Here is a 21,572-nt window from a genome sequence, read left to right on the forward strand (position 1 = left end):
CGGGCCGCTCTTGTTGCACAGGGAGCGCTCCTGCCACAGAGCTGCTCAGAGCGCTGCCGCTGCCCTCCCCGAGCTCAGTGCGGGCCCTGGGTGTGCGTGTGTGAAGCCTTTTCTCCAGGAGCCCGCGCTTCCCAGTCCTGATCTTTCCCGGCCGCCTCCGCAGCGCTGGGAGCACTGGGATTAATGGTAGCGCGGGCAATAGCACTCGGACCGCCGGGAGGGTGCGGTAATGTGGTCTGAGCGGAGCTCTGTTCGGAGCGGAGCCACGGCTGCCATTAGGAGGAGGAGAATGTGCTGTCAGCAGGTATTACACTCCCAGAGCCGCACGCACCATGGCCCGGAGCAAGGAAGCTTCTCAGATGAGGTTCCACGTCATGCTAATTGTTCGGAAATACAAATGAGGACATTCGGATGCGAAGCGAATCTGTGAAACTTGCGAAGTATCAGATGATTCCCTCCATGCTACACACTTATTTTAGGCAACCTAGAGAAGCTTTGAGTTTTCATTTGCATTTTAACACGTTTAAATTTGAGACTACATGGGATAAAGTTATATGCAAAATGCAAAGTTTTAAATTATTTCTCAGGTCCTTCTATAGTTATACTTACATGTAGAGATGTTAGGTGATTTAAAAACTTTACACAGGGATGGACTGGTAGAAATAGTGTAGTGTTGGAAAATAATAAGGAGGTGAATGAACAGTTGGGAAGAATGGATGGTGACAGAATATTAACTCTCCTAAGTCACACTCAACTGGAAAAATTAGTAGAAAATAGGAAAGGCCTAAGATAGGGGTGTCGAACTCAATCAGAGAAGGGGCCAAAATCTAAAATCCAGCCTAAATCGCGGGCCGAATGGTTTACTGAACAGTCATAAACTGTCATTGTGATGGAAACGCAGCGGAGTGCAGTGATGACAGCGCGGTGCGGGCCACATTGCAAGGCCTGGCGGGACGGATTTGGCCCGTGGGCCTTGTGTTTGACACATGTGGCCTAAGAGAATGGCGGGAAAACCAACCGTTTTGGAGACTTGAGGAGACCTGTGTACTTTTAAGACCCTTCCTTACAGTAAGGCTTTTGGCCCTTTTAAACTTTCAATAAAAATATTCCAGAAGAAAACATACCCCCACAGATCACACTGCAAATGGGAGAAGAAATGTCACTGGCCTCAGAGGGGGGTGACGGCAGGTCTGTAGGACACTGGCTCTGAGAGAGTTTCTGTCAGCAGGCCTGGGTTAACACGCGGCTTTCCTTAGCGAACTGTGTGAAGCGTGAGTTAGAGGGGGTGGCAGCAAACAGACCCACCTTCCCGGCTAACGGGACAGGTGAGGGCTCTCAATGCCATTGTCTGTGCCCCCTGCCCTGAGGCCCCGCTACCTGGAAGTGGTGAATAGCAGCCCCCCTCCATAGTTCTCTCTCCTCAGTTCCATTCCCTGCAGTCAGCCCTGGCCTGAAAGTACTAAATGGGGAAATCCAGAAATGAACAAGCTTTGCCTCGCTCTCCGCTCTGAGTAGCATGAACTATTGCCATCCTGCCCGAAGCGTGAGCCGCCAGTCGCCCCGTGGCCCTGTGGGTCATCAGACCAGCTGTCGCAGTGTCAGTGCTGGCTCAGGACACCTTATTTTACCACTGGCCCCGGACGCCGGAGTGGCGGTGCGGCAGTCGGATGTGCCAGGAGAAGCCGGCGGTGCTCGCTGTCAGCGGGAGGCGTGTGTCTGGGGAAATGTGCACACTGCCTAGGATCTGGACCGGATGCCGCAGGGAAGGGCTCTTGGGTCTGTGCTCGGTGCATTGTGACAGCACACCTGGTAGTTCATATGCACCCTGACATGCAGTTTGAGCAGTTACTCCTTTCACCCTCGGACCACATCTTTCTCTCTCTTCATTTTCACATGTAAGAAGCGGAAGAAGGAAGCGGGGAAGAGCACAGAGGCCGGTGGTGAGGACATGGAGTGCTCGGATGCGCACACGGGGGAGGCCATGCAGACGCGTAAGTGACGGCCTCGCTGCGCCCTCTCCACGCAAACGAGGTTCCCCCCTCCCGCCAGCTGGACTCCGTGTTCAGCCATCACATTCCCACCTCGTAGCGCAGTGTGGTGGGAGGTCTGTCTGCAGCGTGTCACTGGCTTTGCACACGCAGAGCGGTACTTCCTGTTCACAGTGATGGTGAGTGGGCATGGGAGCGCCTCTCTCTTTGCCGCTCTGGAGCCCAACACCCCGAGCGCCAGGTGGCAGAGTTGGGCGCTTGGCCGCGTGACTCTGGCTTGCACCATCGCTTTTCAGAAAGATGGGCATAAAGTCACCGGGGCCTCCCAGACTGCTGCCGGCGGAGCGGGCCCAGAGCAAGGCCATGGCTGCCCGGCCGGGCGGGGGTTCCCTCTGAGGGGCAGGCAGGCCGTGGGGGGCCAGGGAAGGCCCGTGGGGGGGCCAGCTTCCTTTGACGCTATGCTGGCTACTGCTGCTCTCCTGGCCCCTGGGGCTGGTGTACCTTGCCCGTGGTTTCTTGTGGGAAGGCTGGTTTTAGGTCCCTAAGGCGCCAGGCTCTGTTGGGCCCGGTTGGGGCGCGCTGCTGCCCTCCACCCCCCCGCCTGGCCCAGGCCGCTGCGGAGGCAGCGATGTGACTTGCCTGGCGGGCCACTCTGCCCATCCGCCCGCCCGCCCCTTCACTGTGTGTTCTGGGAGAGCATCCTGAGGTCTGCCTGGACTTCCTCAGAGAACACGGGTGTCCGGAGAGTGAGTGTCCCTTCCCTCTGGGTGCCCCGGGTCTGAAAATGCCCGTGTCCCCTCTGCGCTGCCCTCACCGCTCTCCAGGCCCCTCCTCCCCCGCTCATTGTGTGGTTAGGAAGCGCGGAGCCTGAGCAGCACACCAGGCCTGTCTTGCAGAGGAGCAGCGGCAGGGAGGGGAGAGAACGAATCAGCATTTACAGAGACGGCGCAGTCTGACTCAGAAGCTCCCCTAGGCTCTGCGCCTGCAGTGTCCGTTCGGGGGGCCTGCAGTGTTGTAAGGGTGACTCCCACTGAGGCCCGGGCCTCGGCCTCTCCACTGCCTGGAGGCCTGGCACCTGGGCTCTGCTGGCTGGGCACCGGAGGGGTTTGTTTTGATACCGAAGAGTTTAAATTGGGCTAGAATTATAAATCAGTTTTTATACTTAAAATTTTAATCAGAGGTCCTTATACTGACACTTTTTACTGTGAGAAAATGTATTATTTTTTTGGTTTATTTAATAATGACAAAAGATGAGAGTAAATCTCATTGCTAATTCCAGGAGAACAATCCAGCTATCCTTTTGATATAAAAAAGCAGATAAAGAATAATCAGATTCTGCCTTATTTACATAAACTTGGAATTGCTTTACTTAAATGCTTTCTATTTTCCTATTGTAATTCATTTTTTTCCTAAAGTGAAAGGCTAGTTAAGGTATTTTGCTATCTAAATATTCAAAAATAAGAGAAATATCACTTGAGATGGTGAAATATTACTGCTTCTAGCAAAAACAAAACAAAACAAAAAATCCAAAAAAAAAACCCCACAACCAAAAAAACACAAACAACTAAATGCACAGGAAAATGTATATATATTTGTTATCAGCCCTTTAAAGAAACTTGAAGAAGGCACATTATTACATTTGACTTTTAAGAAAAGTAATCCAGTTCACTGAATACTGTTTTAGAGCTTTCAGATTTTGTCATAAATGTGTTTGAAGAATGGTTACCTCCAACAGCAGCTTTAGAAATGTCAGTTACTTCATTAACAATTTTATTTTCAAACACAATTTATGGTTTACAATATGGCGAGAGATTTTTCTCACTGTGCGATCTTTCAGAATGCTGTGCCTCGCAAAATGGGAGCAGCTTTCCTTTAATATCTATTTAGACCATTTTAAAACGTGTATAATTTTCTTGATACACCTAAACTCATTTCGGCTGGCTGGGGGTCTATTGTGTGCGAACGCATTCTGAAGGCTTTCAAAGTGCGTATTGTGTGGGTTTTCTCAAAAAAGGAGAGGGGGGAACAGGCGATTTGCAAGAAGAACGGAGGCCCTAATCCTTTTATTTTTATGCAAGGCGTAATTTTTACCAATTGAGAACATTTGGTTATTTGCTGCAAGTAATTTCTTTCCTCCACAAAATGGCAAGCCTTACAAAAACCATGTGTATTCTGGCATTTCAAAACCATACCAGTATTTCAGAATTGGATAACAGTTAGTTAATGGCACCATGATATTTATGGCCAGTGTACTTTGTCCTCCTGTTCCTGGAATGGTCAGCACACAGCAGTAGTCTTGTGGGTGCTTTTTAGTTTCAGTTTTGAAGTGCCTTGCATTTTGGATCATTCTTGAGGATTCTTTGATGAAAACATGATTTATATTTACCTCTTGAATGTCTATATTCTAGTCTAAGAAAGAGGCATTTTTAAGGGCACCCTACACACATGGACAATTCCCATTTGTTTTTTCTTCTTCATTATTAAATCATAGGAGGGCATCCCCAAACTTGTATATTTTATTTTTCAAATAGTAAATCTCACACATACTTGTTTTGTGATTAGAATTTTTACCAGTTGTAGCATATTATGAAAATGAGTATATTTTTTAAAGAGATGAGAAATTGACTTTGCAGCAGTCAGAATTGATTATTAGGAAACTTGAATTGATACGTGCAGCGAAGTATCTAAGTTGCATGTACTGATTTTATAGTAAATTCCAGGTGGTGATGGCATTGAACTTTAAGTCTAGATAGAAGAGGGTGAGCAGCAGTGGCGTTTAGTTTAAGAGTGGCATGTCAAACCAGAACGTTCGTGGGACAGCACTGCTTGGACACGGCTGTCCTCGTGTGAGCTGGCGTGCGCAGCGTGTCCGTGCTGACGGCGCCGGGGTCTGGGAGCCCGTTTCACCGGCCCAGAGGTCTCCGTTTTCTGTGCCAAGTTACTGCTGAAATTCTTGAACTATAACCCCAACACCTGTCACAGGGTGCTTTTAAAGGAAGGCTGCATCACAAAAATGGAAGAAAAAACTCCGTTCAAACTGGCTAGTTACAGGCTGTGTATTTGAGTGGAGGGAAAGAAAAGATATTCATATATCTTGGAAATTGGCTTTAATTTAGTGATTTTTCAACCCTTTCGTCTCACAGCACACATTAAACTGATCACTGAGGGTCTGCAGCACACCAAAAGTACATTTTTGACGATCTGGCCAAAAATAGGCCTAGTTTTGATTTATTCACACCTACTGGCTGTTGTGGTGGCTGTTGTCAGTTTTCTTATTGACAATCATAGGGAAAGAGGCCAGTGCCTGTCAAACAGTCGGATACTGCATGTTTGAACATTCTTGCGGCCCACCAGTTGGAAGTCGCTGATGGAGTTGACTAGAAACTAGAATTTGGAAAAATAAAAGCACACTAATTTTTAAACCGCTGATTTTCCAGTTAAGGGACTAAATGAATCTGTAGTCAGAAAGCCTTGAGGCCCTATCCATTATTAGTCATGTGTGATAGACACTTTGACTGGGCTCACAGTGTTTTGTCCATTTCAGGAAGGAAGGATCGATCCCTTTCTTGGCTGGTGTGGGCAGTGATTGATCGGCAGCCACCCCCTGCCCTCACCCGGGCCCTTGCTGCTCCCGGCAGAGCACAGCACCAGGCGTCCAGGCAGCAGCTCAGCCTCACGCGGCCCTCTGCCCCCGTGCTCGCGGGGAGGGGGCGCGGGTGGCCGGGAACAAAGCCCTCGGGGAGGCGGCTCCCTGCCCTCTACAGACTGATCATCGCACAGGAGCAGGCGGGGGAGCTGTCCTAAGTCCCTTAGCCCAGGGCCAGGTGGTGCTGCTAGAGGCTGCGCAGCGGCCCCCGTTTCGTTCCTGGGGGAAAGCGTGGGGGAGCAGGCCCGTGCTCGCTGCCCGGAGAGCATGTAGCAGGTTTCAGAGGCAACACCGTTAGCGTAACCCTTCCTGCTGCTGTTACTGTGCCCAACCCGCCAGTGCCCCACGGAGGGGCCCTGTGCTCTGTGTGTGCAGACGTTCAGGTCCTGCGTGCACACAGCGGGGGGACGGTTCAGGAAGCGCTGTTTGCCGGTGGGAGAGCCGGTGGGACGTGGAGGCAGACTTCGTTAGCGTGTTGTTGCCATTTTCGGGGCATTAACAGTTACACTTCGTTATTTGTGAATTTCATCTCCACAAATCAGCATGGTCAATAAAATTAAAAATATTAATAACTATGTGTGGAAATACTTCTGTTTCTGTTCTTTTGCTCTTATAAGTGAATGATCGCTGTTTTAAATGTCTTTGTCTTCTCTTCAAGGTTCAAAGAGGAGAAAGAGAGTCCAGAAGTAAACCACATGCTGTGAGCCAGTTTTCTCTTCTTCCTGTCATTTGGCTTTTTCTTCTTTTCTATTTGGCGTGTTTTCATGTGGGTCCGCTGGGTGGGGGTTACAGGGAAATACCTATGTCTTTGAAAAACAGGTTTTTTATTGAAATAAATGCTTTGTACAATTTATTAAAGGCTAACTTATAAAACTTCAGAATGTTTAGGCTGCATGTGCTCTGTAAGCTGCCCAGCTGCGGGAAAGGGCTGGGTGCTTAGAAGAACTGCTGTGATGTGCACTTTCCGATTGTGTGTCTTTCCCGGAGGGTAAATCTCTGACCGAGCTCTTCCTCTCACGGAAATTCGAAACTTCAAATAAAGCGATCTTTTTGCTTCAGACATTCGGTTCACTGTGGCCATGTGTTTGGTTTTCATTGATTTTGTTCAGCCCCACAAGCATGTAAGCACCTGCTGCAGGAGGTACGGAGAAGTGGGGAGTGAAAGAAAAGGTGGGTGTGAGCACATGTGGCTGCGAGCGAGTTTCTGTAAGCAGCATGGACATGGGCAGGCTCTGCGGTCACAGAGTTAAGAGACACTGCCATAAGGAAACCCCATGAAATACATCTCTAGAGCTTGTCTGTCTGTTTAATGTGTCCATCTCTATATCTGATGGTTCATTCACAGATGATTTTTCTTAGAAGTTTCATCTTTTGTAGCACATAATATTTGTACAGTAAAGCAAACAGTTGAGAGTTTTGATGATTAGAAATTTTAAGATGTGGACCTTTTATAGTTGCCCTGGAAACAAACACGTGGAATTTAAACATTTATGAACAATTTCAAGGTTTGCTTTGTTAGAGAACCTGGGACCGGATTGGCGTCGCTGAATATTGCTCATGCTAATAGCTGTGTCATGTCCAGGGCTTTCCGATGGCATAGAGACACCCTTTTATTTAAGTCTTTAAAGCATTTATTTTTAATACATATTCCGAATGTAAGTAGCATGTTAAACTGGCGATTTTCTGTCCTGCTCAGGACAAGCCTCAGTCAGGGGTTCAGCTTTTACAAGGGCGTTGATCGGAAGAAAATATTAAGTGCAGACGGGATGCTTTCAGCTAAAAGTGGTCCAGGTTGTCCCAAGTGCGAGCAGCTCTGGGCAACACAGAGACTGGAACCTGCACTCTCTGGTGTGGACGTCCAGCTGCCCCCGAAGCAGGTGCCCGGACGTGGTCAGACGCCGATGAGTGTGGAACAGATGGCGGACTTCTGTGAGCTCAGCCTCAGAAGCCTGCGGAGTTGTAGGGCCCTGTGTCTTTCCAGAAGAGGGAACTCGGCTCTGGGCAGAGACTTCTGCTTTCTGGAGAATGTTGGATTTAGTCCTCGCCAGTGCTATGGTCCCAAGTTTATTTGTAACACTTAAATCAAGTTCTGTTTCAAACACATTGATGCTTAAAATAGGATCAAATGTGTGTGGTGTGTTTTTGTGTATAAGCCTTAGCCTTTTTTGTTTTTCAAAACACAAAAACACAGCAAAACCTGTTGGTTAAATATTAAGAAAACAAATATTTCCTCACATATTGTTTTTACAAGTGCTGGCATTTTCTCGAATGTTCCTCTGCTGGCAGGGCTGCAGAAGTGGAAAGCTAGTAGCCAGAGTAGCCAGTCTGATTCTGCTGCTGGTTTTCTTTCCTGGCCTTGCGGTGGTTTTTCTTACCCTCTCACCCCCACCTCCTGGTTAAAAAAGGGGGGGGATGGGGAGAGAATCTCCCTGTCATCCGTGTTACGCTTCTGTGTTTTTTGTCTTTTCCAGTTCTGCGTTTACTGTGTGCATCTCGCATTGTTTCTGTTGTCTTTCCAGTCCCACACGCAGTGGGCTGCCATTCTTTGTTTACCCCTCACAGTTCGGCTTCCGTATCCGCTGTGTGCCACCTGCGAGGCCACTCCCAGGCCTGTGAGGACCTCGCCTGTGCCGGCTCCCGGCCTTCACTCACCAGGCGGCAGCCTGTGCAGCTGCCCGAGCCCTGCAGAAGGGGGCGTCTGGGTGCTCTCAGGGCCATCCTACCGTTTAGCCCAGTGGTCGGCAAACTCATCAGTCAACAGAGCCAAATAATAGGACAATGACTGCAATTTCTTTGAGGGCCAAATTTTTTCAACTTAAACCATATAGGTAGGTACATTGTTATTGACTTAATTAGGGGACTCCCAAGCTGGCCTTTGCTAAAGACTCCAGGGGCCAAAGAGCCGCATGTGGCTCGCGAGCAGCAGTTTGCAGATTACTGGTCTAGGTGCTCTCAGGGGTCATCCTAGCGTCTAGGTGCTCTGCAGGGTCATCTCTCAGCCAGCCGAGCCCGCTGCTTCCTCCGAGTCACTGGTTCACTGCCTAGAGAGCCCTGAGCTGCAGGGACACAGCAGTGGCGGAAACAGCGGTAAAGTAATGCCTCTGGTGTGCGTCTGTATACACAGTTGAGCATTGTCCGCTTGTTTATCCTTTAACCTTCTAGATTTAGTGGCCTTCATTAGTCTGGTTATCAAGAAGTATTAATAACACACGGTCATTGTAGAAAACTGGGAGCACACAGAAACTGTGCAAAGACCAGTGAGCCCTGCCAGTGCCGTAGCACCCCTGGGGGCGTGGCCGGGCCTTCTAGTCTGCTCAGGCATTCCCACCCTGGAATAATTACCATGCTTGACAGAAAGCTTTATATTCTGCTTTTTAAAGCGAATTTTAAATAGTTTCCCTGGTATCACAGATAAGTATAATAAGTGTAGTTTTTTATTTTATTTTATGGACAGTTAAGTTGTTTTCAGTATGGAATAGTATAAGCAATATTCTTCAGTAAGCGTGGGCAGAAATCTTTACCCACCTGTACAGCATTTCTTTAGATTTCCTGAAGAGAACCACTTTGCCAAAGACTAGGAGGATGGAGGGAGGTTGCTGAGGCCTGTTATCAAACGGTCTTGAAAACTCCGTCCCGGACCCTTACTGCCCGATACACCAGCTGCTCAGCTCATGTTTCTTCAGCCCAAGTGTTCCTGGTTTTCATAATGTGATAACAAATTCTCTTACTGGGTGGCAGACCTGAGCATTTCGTATGAATAATCTGCTCATTCTGTTCTCTCTTTGGAGTGTCTGTATGTTTGTATAGTAATAATCTTAACCCTTTATCATGCTGACTTTTTCTGTGTTGTTGTGTGTTTTTTTAATTGCTATATTTCCTTATGAAGCTTGATTTTATAGCTTAATCTATTGATCTTTTTATGGTGAATTCTGCCATTGTTTTAAAATGTTCCCATCTTGAAATCAGATATATTTACCGTAATTTTTTCTAGGTTTTTTGTTTTAACACTTCCAAATTTTTAATCCGTGTGAAATTTGCTTTGGTGTGTCAATGCCATGAGGTAAAACTCAATGACTTTTCTTCCAAATAGCTAATGTTACTTTCACTAACTAGTCGTTTCAGTTCATGTGTTAAATTCTCTTCCCCACCCTGGTTTGGGATGTCTGTTGTGTTTACATATTACGTTCTTGCACCGTTTCTGGACTCAATGTTCAGTTTCATTGGTCTGTCTTATGCCCACACCACACTGATTTGATTAATGCCATTTAACTTTTTCTTGTTTATTGCCTAACATACCTTAACAGAAATCAGAAGGAAAGGAAAATTTACACACAGTCTCGTCAAAGGCATAGAAGTCGCAGTCTTGTCCCTCGGCTGTGCTGCTGAGCCTGTCTCATACCTGGTTAGACTTCCATCCACACTGCGCGTGGGCCGGCTGTGGGTTTGTGCTTCTCTCAGAGCGCAGGACGGTGAGGGAGGAGAGGGCTAGTCACGTCCTGAGCTCTCCTGATGGAGGGATGCGCCTTCCAGACCCTCAGGAAGGACCTGTGTGTTTGGGGCATGTTGGTCCCCCCTTCCCCGTCCCGCTCCCCCCAGATGGAAGCTCTGCCCGCATTTAAGTGATGAGCTCCCCGAACTCGTTGGTGCTCCCGTCCAGTCACCCCAGAGATGGACTGCGCGTCCTCCCAGGCAGCGCCTGCCTCAGCAGTCCTCCCCGCCCTGGGCACACGGGTGAGGCCTCGGATAACTATACGCACTTTACCCACCATTGTAATGTGAAGAAGGAGCATGCAGACATTCTGAGATACAGAGTCACAGTGGCCTCTCCCTTTCCTGCTTCAGGTTTTTGGCAGAAGCTGCTGTCCCAGGAGCTCCGGTGGCGAGTGAGCCTTTGCTGTGTCCTGCAGGGTGTTGAGAAGGCAGAGGTGGCCGCAGGGCCATCCGTGGTTTCCCGGCTCCGTCCTGGGGCGGTCAGAGAAGCCACAGCCAGGAGAGCCCGGGCGCGGCCAGGGATCCCGGCCCTGCTGCTCCCAGCGAGCCCGAGATGCACCCAGAAATGTGTGCAGCCAGGAGCTGCCCTAACACCTGGCCGGGCTTTTGGCAGCAAGGTTGGGGGGGAGATAGGAGACGTTTAAGAAAGGGGGTTTTCCCGTGATTGTTGCTCTCCCGTGTGGGTGGAGAGCCCCCCAAAAGCGGCCTGCCTGGAGCTGCAGTTGTGTGTAAATATTAGAAGCAGCGGGACCCGCATCCCGGGAGCCACTCGAGCAGCGCCACAGAGACGAGTGTCCTTCCCGGTGTCTGCGCGCTCCGCTCCCCGCTGTTTCTAATCTGTGCGCAGCCGTGCACACCCCGGACTGACATTCCCCACGCGGCGGGGGGCCCTGGCGGGTGGTAAAGGCGCCCACCTCGATGCCCACGGCCACCCCACAGCCACATGTCTGTGCCGAGGCCCAGAGCCGCTGTCCAGCGGGCACCGCTGGCCTCAGACCTGCCTGCCTGCCGGAGATCCACTCTGTGTGCGGAGGCTCTTCCCTCCCCGCGGCTTGGGAGGGTCTGTGCCGCCTCCTCCCTCCATCCCCGCTGGACTCTGCAGGGGCGGGCTGCGAGGCGGGCATGCATCCCCTGCAGCTGCATGCAGACAGCCCGGGGTGGCCGCAGCAGGGGCAGGGAGGGGCAGCCGCTTCGCTCCAGCCTGGCACTCCCCGTGCCCCGCGCCCCGCGCCCCGTGCCCCGCGCCCGGCCAGACCGCGCCCGCAGCCCATTAGGCCCGCAGAGCGTCTGCTTGGCTTCTCCTCGCGGGCTCCCGTGGGAACAAGGCGAGACAGACTGTCATTTGCTATTACTAATTCCGTTAGCATTATCGCTGGCGCTTTTTTTTTTTTTTAATTAGCTATCTTGGTTGGCTCTTAAATTTTAATAGCCAATTGAAGCTACGTTTTAGCCAAGTTCCATATCTGAATTGCGTTCAGTCCATTAACAAAGTTGGTTAAAAGGCTATTAAGACAAAAGCCAATACAGGGCGGCTTGCACTCCCCTCGCTGCGCAGCCACGGCCTCCCCCTCGCTCCGAGGGACTCGCTCTCCGCGAGCAGAGTGGCAGGTGAGCCGGATGCAGCGTCCAGGGGCCAGAAACCAAGGTCGACGAGATTTTTACTGAGAAATACCACTGCCGCCTGGCCTGTGTGGCTCTGGCTGAGTGTCACCCCACCGACCAGCAGGTCACGGTTCAGATCCAGGTCGGGGCACAGGCCCGGGGTGTGGGCTCAATCCCCAGTGTGGGCTGTGCGGGAGGCAGCCGATCCGTGATTCCCTCTCATCATTGATGTTCCTGTCTCTCTCTTCCTCTCTATGGAATCAATAAAAACACTTTAAAAACATCACTGCCTCCCCCTGCCCCTTTCCTTTCTGTGAGGGTTCTTTGGGGCTGGGTTTTGTCTGCTCGGTGGTGACGGAGGGTGGAAGAAAGGGGCATTTAATGTTCCTACTTAACAGTGAGGGTTCTGAAAAGGGAGCCGTTGGAATGATGTTTTTCTCCCTTCAGTGGATCAGAATTATTAGCTGAGCCATCTGAGGCACCTTCTGGCGGAACCAGTGTTGCTGGGTGCCTGTGTGAACGTTTGGCCAGACGGTGAAGGAGCCGCTGCAGCCAGCACATGGGCCGGCCCGTGTGGCCTGCACAGTGCCCCCTCTGCTGGTCTTACCTTCCCGGGCGCTTCCTAACCCAGCACCCCTCCACCCCCACGCACATTCGTTTGTCCTGACGGTACCCGCGGCATTGCGACCCCCCCCCCCCCCCCCAAAGGGACATGGGTCTGTGTTCAGTCACATGTCTGTGATGTGAAGCAGGCATCGGGAGAAATCAGACGGGCCGGGCGGGCTGAGTTGACTCACTAGCCCTGGGAGTGGAGGTGGAGAGATTCTGACCCCCCCCCCCCCCCCCCACACCCTCCTACCCGGCCCCCCGCCAGCGTTACCAAAGTGCTGTTTTGAAAGGAATACTTTTTCTTGTTAAAAAAATGTGTAGGTTTAAGAAACCTCCAAATGGGGTTTTCTCTTTCCCCGTTTAGGAGCTGTTGGCAGGTGCAGTTCCGTCCTCAGGTTGTACAGCGGTAAGTGGGGATGACTCCTTCGCGGTCCCCAGTATTGGCCACTCCTCGGTTAGCGCTGTCCGCCCTCAGGACCGCCGTCAAGCTCAGCTTCCGAGCGCCGTCTTCGCCCGGGGCCCCCGGACAAGCTGGAGAGCCCAGGGGTGCGTGGGTCCCGTGGTGCGTGCCCAGCCCGCGCTCACGGTCCTGCGTTGGGATTCACTTCCCCAGCCTTTGGCTGGCGGCTGCGGTGCCGGGACCCGGGTGCAGGGCGTCGGGGCTGAGCCGAGCCCGAGGGAAGAGGGCCAGAGTTTGTTCGATGACAACGTTCGTCCACCATGGAAACGTGTGACTGACTGCCCCCTGTAAACGCAGGACTGGACGGTCACAGAGGTAGGGCTGCTGGCTCCTCGGACTGGAGGGGAGCACCCTGCCTGGGTGTGCAGGGACCCGCCAGGGTGGATGGGTGGGTGGCCCTGGTGGGCTTGGCGTGAGTGTCCGAGGTGTGGGCCTCACCACGCACCTTTTCCAGCAAATTGTAGGGAAACGGGCGCTTTGTGAATAGGTGGTCCCGGCACGTGGTGCCTGTACAAACCTGGTGAGCATCCCGTAAGGAAAGTCTGACGTTTGGAGATCACAGGCCTCCAAGGAATCTGGGCGGGAAGCCTTCCCTGATCCCATCAGTCAGGCTCAGCATCCCTCCTGTGGGCTCCCTATTTGCATTCATAAATGACATTTTAAAAAGAATGTACTATCATATGTTGTCCTTTCCCAAAAGCTCACAGAAATACCGGGAGAATAATTGTCTGCAGACGCAATCCTTGACGCCCAATGTCTTAGCCAATGGCGTTTAGGTGGGGTCCATGAGTGAGGGCGTTACTAGGGAAGAAGCGCATTGCTCCGAAAGGGGCCAGGGAATTTGGGTGGCACGCAAAATCAAAAGAGGCCGGGGGCTGGGAGGGGAGGCACGCCGCTCACCCATCTCCTTTCAAAACCCGGGTGACATAGACATAAGTCAACAAAATGTAATTCATTCAAAGGTCATACTCCATATACCTCCTAGCCTCATGGTTGGATTTATACCTTTCCAATCTTCATCATGAAGATTCAAGGACACAGAGGAAAAGGCAATGGTTAGTCACATTACTTAGGTATGAAATGAACATGGGATTCAAATTGTTGGGGGGAGGGCCCAACCCCGGGCAGGTGGGGCGCAGCTGCTCCGGTCCGGTCCTGGTTTGCGTCCGACGCAGCCCCGAGGGCCCCCAGCTCAGAGACTCCTGCCTTCCCAGTAACTAGGCAGTTTCTATGCACGTGCAGGTGCATACCACCCACACCCATCGCTGACCTTTCCCCGCTGACCTGCAGCGGGCGGCATTCTGGGAAGTGGACTTGTCCCCTGAGTGACGCTGTCATGCTGCTCGCTCGCCACCTCTGGAGGCAGGGCAGCCGGCGTCCTGGCCACCTTGGGAGCAGACCCTTAGACCCCCCCAGGGCACCCAACCGGAAATGCCAGTCCCTCCCCTGTGCACTGGGGACAACATACAAACGCCAAGCGTGTTCCTGATGATGGAACACGGTCATGGGACGGTCCATCTAGCATGCGCTCTCATGCCCATCCTCCCCCTCCTCCTGCGCGGATGCCCTGGCTGGTTCCACGGGTGCTTGCCCAGTGCCTGCTGGTGCCGCCTCTGTGGGAGCCCTGGCTGCAGGGACCCTGAGCACAGACAAAAGTGGTCCCTTCCGGCCGGGAGGGGGCTGTGTGGACGTGAGCAGTGCGGGTGCTGTCAGAGGTGCTGGGATTGCAGAGGAGGTGCCGGTCAGGGCCCCCCCCCCTTTCCTTCCCGCAGGGCTAGGCTCTCTCCTCCCTGCAGGAGCCCTTCCCCAGCCCGCCCAGCCCGGCTTTCCTGTTCTAACTGGGAGCGCATGGCCGTTCCTTCACCTCAGAGGGAGGCTCTGCTCCTTCCTGCCCCTGCTCCAGCTCTGCCGGCTCCAGTGGGAAGCCCCCCTCCTGGACCGTTCCTTTCCCTGGTGGTCACAGACAGTTTTACCTGCTCCTCCCCTCTCCCTGCTGCTCACCCAGAGGCAGGCTCCTCCCTGGTTCCGGCTGACTGGATGGTTTAGATGGGGTGCAACTTCCGTTCTTCCCACACACCCCCTCCTACCCCAGCCCCCGGGTCTCCCCCGCCCCTGCCCCTGGGCCCTAACCATGGGCCTCCCCCTGCCCCTGCCCCTGGGCCCTAACCTTGGGTCTCGCCCTGCCCCTCCCCCCCACCCGAACCCCGGGCCCTCCCCTGGCTGTCAGGGTCTGGCCCATTGGCCTCCCACCTCCCTTAGCACTCCTCGCTGGGGCCTCGCCCTCCACTCACGCAGGCCCAGACACTCCGGTTTTTCCCAGTGTCTGGAGCACCCGTTCATTTTCATCTGTGGCTCCCCTCACCCCGCGTCCATGCTCCTCTCCCTGTCCCTCTGCCCTGGGCCCTCTCCCCTCGCCCTCGATGCACTAACAGCTCTGGCCTGTGAGCCCCCACTGTCCCTCGATGACCCCAGGGTCCGGTGCCTCATCGCTTGTCTTCGTTCTCTCTGTGGGTGTGTCCTCCGTGGGGAGCCTCCTCGGCGGTGTGCCTTCTCGGCCGGCTCCGAACAAGGGGATTCTGTGTCTGGTGCTCGCTCTCCCAGGGCCCAGACGGCACTCGGCTGGTTGCCAGGACTCGCCTGGGCTGGAAGGGCCCCTCAGTGGGACCTCACAGTCACCAGGGCCTCAGCCTCCAGGCCAGGGCACCCCACCCCACACTGAATACACCAACCCCTTGGCCCAGGAGCAAGGGCCACTGAAGAGACAGCTGGAGGGGACATGCTTCCAGGAGAACTGGCTGGGAGAGGGTTCGGGGGACCCAGCAGGGGAGTGAGGAGGAGGGGCCTCCAAGGAGCAGGGCGGAGATTTGTTTTCAGTGAACTTTCTCCGATTCCCCCAAACGCCCGGGAATGGATCCCGTGGAGGGGCCTCTGGGAGCCCCTGCGGGTGGGCTCCCTGCCAAGAGACTTGGGCACGTTGACGGACAGCCCCAGGGGTCTCACTGCCCAGGTCTGTCCTGTGTGTCCGGCTGCTCCTCCCACACCTGCCGCTGGGGGCGCCTCCTGGGTGAGATGGCGTGTGCACACAGACCCCCTGGGCGCACCTGCCCATGGCCGGGCTGCTGTGCCGCTGGCCACAGGGTGAGGCCCGGCCTCGGCCTCCTGTCCCCGCAGACAGGTGGCCTCGGGGAGGGAGTGAGGACGCTGGGCTGGCTGAGTGGCCCGGGCTTGCAAGAGGGAGCAGCGGGGCTGAGGCCCCCAGACCCTGCTCCCCTCATAGCAGATGCTCCATTCTCTGTTCAGGTGGAGGCCATCAGCTGCCTCAGGGAGCCCAGGCAGCGCCCCTCCCCCAGGCAGAGGGCTCTGGGTGCTGGGCCTGGGAGAGTCGGCCTGGGGCAGTGCCCTCCCCTGGGCTGCTGACAGCCACAGCTGGGGCGCCATGGCTGTGTGAGAGGCCGGACAGCAGGCTGAGTGGCTCCAATCTGGCCGCAGTGCAGCCTGGGAGCAGTCATTCCTTCCGGCTCTGCAGCTTCCATCACCGCCGTTACCACCGCGCTGAGGCTCCCGGATTCCGCTCCTGGTGAGACTAACCAGCACTGGTCAGGACAATAGGGGGGTGGGGCATGAGTGGGGTGGGGTTGGGGGTTGAGGACAAATATGTGATACCTTAATCAGTAAAGAAATTTTAAAAATAAAACAGAGATGTTGCTTCTGCTAGGAGGTCAGTCTGCCCTCCCTTCTAACTTTGCTTTCTTACTCCTGCTGCTTGCTCGGTGGCTCCGTCCTGCTGCCAGGAATCGGGAATCACCTGGGACTCTCTTTTCACCTGATCCATCCAGCAGTGAGCCAGGCCTGTGGATTGTCTCTCCCTCGCACCCCTTCCATCCGCCCTCTGTGATCTCTCTGAGCGTTTTATCCTGGGTGCTCCTACTTCACACCCGGAAGACTGCAGCAGCCGCCCCACCAGGCACCCTGCTCCCACTCCCACCTACCCCCCGACTGTGCACATGGGAGCCAGAGCGATCTCTCTGCTATGCAGGCGTGCTCACGTCACTCCAATCCCAACAGGCCTTTATCACATCGGACAGTCCAGGCTCCTATAGAACACGTGATTTCCCAAGGAGCTGCCCCAGCCATGCCTGTGGACTCCTCCCTTCCTGTCTTACCTCTCTGCCCATCCATCTGTCCATCCACCTACCCATCCATCCATCCATCCATCCATCTGTCCATCCATTCACCTACCTATCCACCCATCCACCCATCACCATCCATCCATCCATCTGTCCATCCATTCATCCACCTACCTATCCACCCCATCCACCCATCCAACCAACCATCCATCCATCCATCCATCCATCCATCCATCTATCCTTTCATCCTTCCATCCTTCCGTCCTTCTATCCTTTCATCCTCCCATCCATCTATCCATCTGTCTGCCCATCCATCCATCATCCATCCATCCACCCACCCACCCACCCAAATAAAATCCAACAGCACATCTTTACGTGTCCCCGTGGCTCATGCATAAAAACATTGCTGTTTTGGGGGACAAAAAACAATTGCAGAAATCCCATATGGGAAATCAAGGACAACAAAACAAATAAGACTCATATCTCTTTCTTAATACTTTCTAGTTTGGTGGCCCCTTGAGTTAAATTTTTAATAATGATTCCTCAGCCTCCACCCCCTCCCCCCCTACCCCGTTTGCATTTTGCTTGGGGTGAGAAACGGCCATTTGCACCAAGGCCAAAACGAGATTCACTCTTTGGGCGCCTTTGTGAAATGGTCACGTGACAGCCTCCGCTTGCTAAGACGGACCGTCTCTCCCAGAGCTCACGGGAGTTGCACACACACACACACACACACACACACACACACACACGGAATGTGGGGGCCCTGGGACGTGGAGGGAGGCAGTGAGGACACACCATGCACCGCGGGAGGAGCTCACAGGGTCCCCTCGCCGGGTCTACACCCTCAGAACCAGCCACCGACCCTGGGATGACCGGAAACACAAAACAAGATGGAGCGGGGCTGGGCCCTTTCGGAGCGCCTTCCTCCTTTATTTATTTATTTATTTATTTATTTATTTATTTTAATGACGGGAGCCCCTCCCGGGCGGCGCAGCCCTAATGAGAACCCGGGGCGCCGGGCGCTCCCAGCATTCTGCCCGCAGCCGCGGTCCCCGGGCGCCCGGCATGCAGATGCCTCATTACGGACACACGCCCTGTCATGGGTTATTCCTCACTTAGTGACAATTTGTCACTGTCACCCCTGACATGTCACTCCCCGGCAGACGGATCTGACTCCCACGCCAGGCCTGACACCGGATGAGAGGCGGCCGTAATCGGAACTGAAGCGGCGGGTCGAGAGCGGCTGGCTTCGCTCTGACACCATTCCAACCCCGTGCAGAGCGAGGGAGGGCTGCACGGGAAGGGGAGGGCTTTTCCAAGCACTTCCCCCCTCCCCCCCTTCTTTCTCTTTCTCTGAGTCTGAGCATTCAATTCTTCTTTAGGATAACGCTTTTATTTTTGAAGGATTAAGTCTTGCGTTTTAATAACACGCATTTTCAATTAAGTGCACCCAGATCCACGGGTCTAACTATTACTTAAACGGTAAGGAATGGCTGCATGCAAAAATGAGGAAACATTGTGCTTCAGATAAATTACATTCAAATTAGTCCTTATTGTACATGGGATAGAAAATGGATTTTTTTTTTTTTTTTTTTTTTAAGCTTGGGCTGGCCGAAGAGCCAACGTTTGTTTCTGCTTCATTCGTTTAAACAAATTCCAAGCCAGATCGAAACCCACACGGCCTGGCATGAATGGAGAGCTGCCAGGTGCCAGCCACTCCGCACCCCATGGAAGGATGCGTTCTTTCTGGCTGGAGTCAGAGATATTCCAACCTCCCTACTACTAACATAGTGCTGCTTAGACGATGGTGCTGGAAGCCATCTGTAGGCGGGAAAAATCTTAATAAAATGCACTCGCCAAGATGGCAGGCAGGTAGGGCTGGGTGCTTAAGAAATACAAAGGTAATTCTTGGATCACATGATCTCACACATCTAGAGGAAATTATGAACAACAGAGACTGATGAACAAAACAGACCCAGAGAAAGAGAAGGAGCGATCAGACTCTCAAACCTCAGAGGGAAAGTAGGGGAGGGTGGGGGGAAGGGAGAGAGATCAACCAAAGGACTTGTGTGCACACATATGGGCCTAGCCAGTGGCCATGGACAACAGGGGGTGGGGACATATGTGGGGAGGGGTTTGGGATGGGAATGGGGGGATGAGGACAATTATGTGATGCCATAATCAATAAAATTAAAAAAATAAATAGCATTTATTTTTTTTTCCCTCTAAAGAGATGTTTGCATTTGGTTCCTGTGGGGAGAAAGACTTTTGCGCAGTAGTTTCCCATCCACACGCCTGTCCTCTGGCCAGGTGACGCCCTCGGTGACTTCCAGGCCTGGGCCACTGGACATGCACAGGTGGCATCCTGGGGATAGACACTGAGTCTTGGCCACTGAGGGGCCGGGCGTCCACTGCCCAGATGGTGGCCACACTGGCCTTTTCCAGGAGGGAGAGGGATTACCTCCCGGCAGTTTAGCGCCGGCCCAGCAGTGGCCCGGGAGCCGCTCCGCCACTGCCTCGCCAGCCCGGGGTTAATTGGGGCCCGCAGGGTGCTAATGGGGGTGCGGGACCAAGCTGCGCAGCTCTCCGCGCTCAATAGTCCGTTAGGTGCCGCTGAAGAGCCGAGGGGTCAGACGGATCTCGGGAGAGAAGACTCATTAAGGGGACAGAAGTTTCAATTAGCGGCCGGGCCCCGAAGGACCAGGGGCAGTAACCGGTCCCAGCATGGCCCAGAGCGGCTCCCCGCCCAGCTGCCTGCTCCACCTGCATGGCCACGGCCACGGCCACGGCCACGGCCACGGCCACAACCAGCACGAAAGAACGTTTGGTCCTAGGATCCACCTTGTCATCCATCTTACCAACGAGAGGGGAAAAATCACCAAAGCCCCTTCAGTCATTCAGAGGAAACACTAGTAAGAGGGCCACCTATTTGCCCTGACCGGCGTGGCTCAGTGGATAGAGCGCTGACCTGCAGACTGAGAGGTCCCAGGTTCGATTCCGGTCAAGGGCATGTACCTTGGTTGTGGGCACATCCCCAGTGGGGGGTGTGCAGGAGGCAGCTGATCAATGTTTCCTCTTATTGACGTTTCTAACTCTCTATCCCTCTCCCTCTCTGTAAAAAAACCAATAAAATATATTAAAAAAAAAAAAAAGAAGGCCACCTGTTCCCACAAGGCATTGCTTCTCTGGACCGGAAGGGAAGAGCTTGCTGGCGTGGCCCGGAACAGCGGCCTTCCTGTCGGTGTGCGAGGCTGGGGTCCCAGTTTGGGAGGAAAAGCGCTGTCTGCCAATCTGCGTAACAGCAGCGCCTGCCTGTGTCCCATCCGAGCACCACGCCTCCCACGGGCACCTGGGAAGCTTGTGGCTCCTCCCTCTGGCCCGGGGAGGGAGGCGGCAGGGAGCTCGCTTTGGCCAAGGACTGGACATCTCTCCCAAGTTCATGGCTCACAGTGGTGTCTGCCCAGTGTCAGTGCTCAGTGATGAGCCGTCCCGCGATTGGACGAATGAACTGCGCCTGCCTGTATGGTCTCCACCGACCAGCGTCTCTGACTTCCACTTGGATCACAAGGCGCTGGGGAAAAGTCCCTGAGAGAGGCCCTGCCCGTGCAAATGGACGGCAGCAAAACGTGGCGCCTGGCTGCTGAGGGTGCTGCAAGGTGTCCCGAGAAAGTGGCTCCAGCAGGTCACAGAGGCCCATGTGGGCGAGGAGGAAAGGGGGGGTGCAGGCAGCTCAGAGGCCCAGAGGAGCCCGTGCCTCTGTCCGTGGTGCTGAACAACCGCCCCATCAGGCTCTCTTGCTTCTCCAGATGCTGGTGAGTCCTGACTCAACTTCCGGGAGTTTCCTCCTGGCTGGTGGAGAAGGCCGGAGAGTGTGGGGACAGGGAAAAGGTGGGGCAGAGGCTGGGGAGAGTGTGGGGACAGGGAGAAGGCTGGGCAGAGGCTGTGGCAGCAGCCCAGCCATGAAGGACCGGGCGGCAGAGAAATCGCCTTTCCCACGAAACTGCTGCTGCCCAGAAGGTTATTCTCACTCGGAGTTGAGTGGAAATGGGGAGTCTGGGACCACCCACATGCTACTCATGGTAGAGAGGAGTGTTTATCTCCACCTCAGGGTCCGGGAACACGGATACATCCGCCCCAGCCCAGTGGGACCTCTGCAGGAAGCTCCTGTGTCCAGGCAGAGCTGGTCACCCATCCCACGCTCCTTGCGAACCTCACTTAAGTTGCCTATCCCTTTAAATGGCCACAGTGTGCCAGGCAGGGGCGGGGGGTCGGTGACTTCTGTACCCGCAGCATGAGCTTGGACCTGAGCAGACCAGGGGTGCCGCGTGGACAAACACCCATAGTGCTGTCCACCGCCAGCCCTGGGCCCCCCTGCCTGGCCCCCCTGCCTCCTGTCTTCTTAATTTTTTAAAAATACTTTTCAATTGATTTCAGAGAGGAAGGAAAAAGATGGAAGAGAGAAACATCAGTGAGGAGCGAGAATCGTTCATTGATTGATAGCCTGCTGCATGTCCCCCACTGGGGATCGAGCCCGCAAACTGGGCATGTGCCCTGACTGGGAATGGAACTGTGACCTCCTGGCTCATGGGTCGACCCTCAACCACGGAGGCCCGGTCTTGACGAGAACGGCCCATGTGGACAACCAG

The 21,572-nt window shown here is 53.8% G+C and overlaps 1 protein-coding gene across 3 annotated transcripts in view; it reads left to right on the top strand.

Annotated features, from left to right (window-relative positions):
* Window positions 1-6,690, top strand: part of VRK1 (VRK serine/threonine kinase 1) — a 55,268-nt gene extending 48,578 nt beyond the window's left edge. For all 3 annotated transcript variants that reach the window (XM_045575106.1, XM_036420281.2, XM_045575105.1), the window contains 2 exons: window positions 1,901-1,991; window positions 6,293-6,690. In XM_045575106.1, coding sequence (XP_045431062.1) covers window positions 1,901-1,991; window positions 6,293-6,324 — 123 coding nt within the window. In that variant the 3' untranslated portion in view covers window positions 6,325-6,690. The remainder of the gene's footprint in view (window positions 1-1,900; window positions 1,992-6,292) is intronic.
* The last annotated feature ends 14,882 nt before the right edge of the window (window positions 6,691-21,572 follow it).

The sequence above is a fragment of the Pipistrellus kuhlii genome, unplaced genomic scaffold (genome assembly GCF_014108245.1).
Source record: "Pipistrellus kuhlii isolate mPipKuh1 unplaced genomic scaffold, mPipKuh1.p scaffold_m20_p_65, whole genome shotgun sequence".
Classification (NCBI taxonomy): Eukaryota; Metazoa; Chordata; class Mammalia; order Chiroptera; family Vespertilionidae; genus Pipistrellus; species Pipistrellus kuhlii.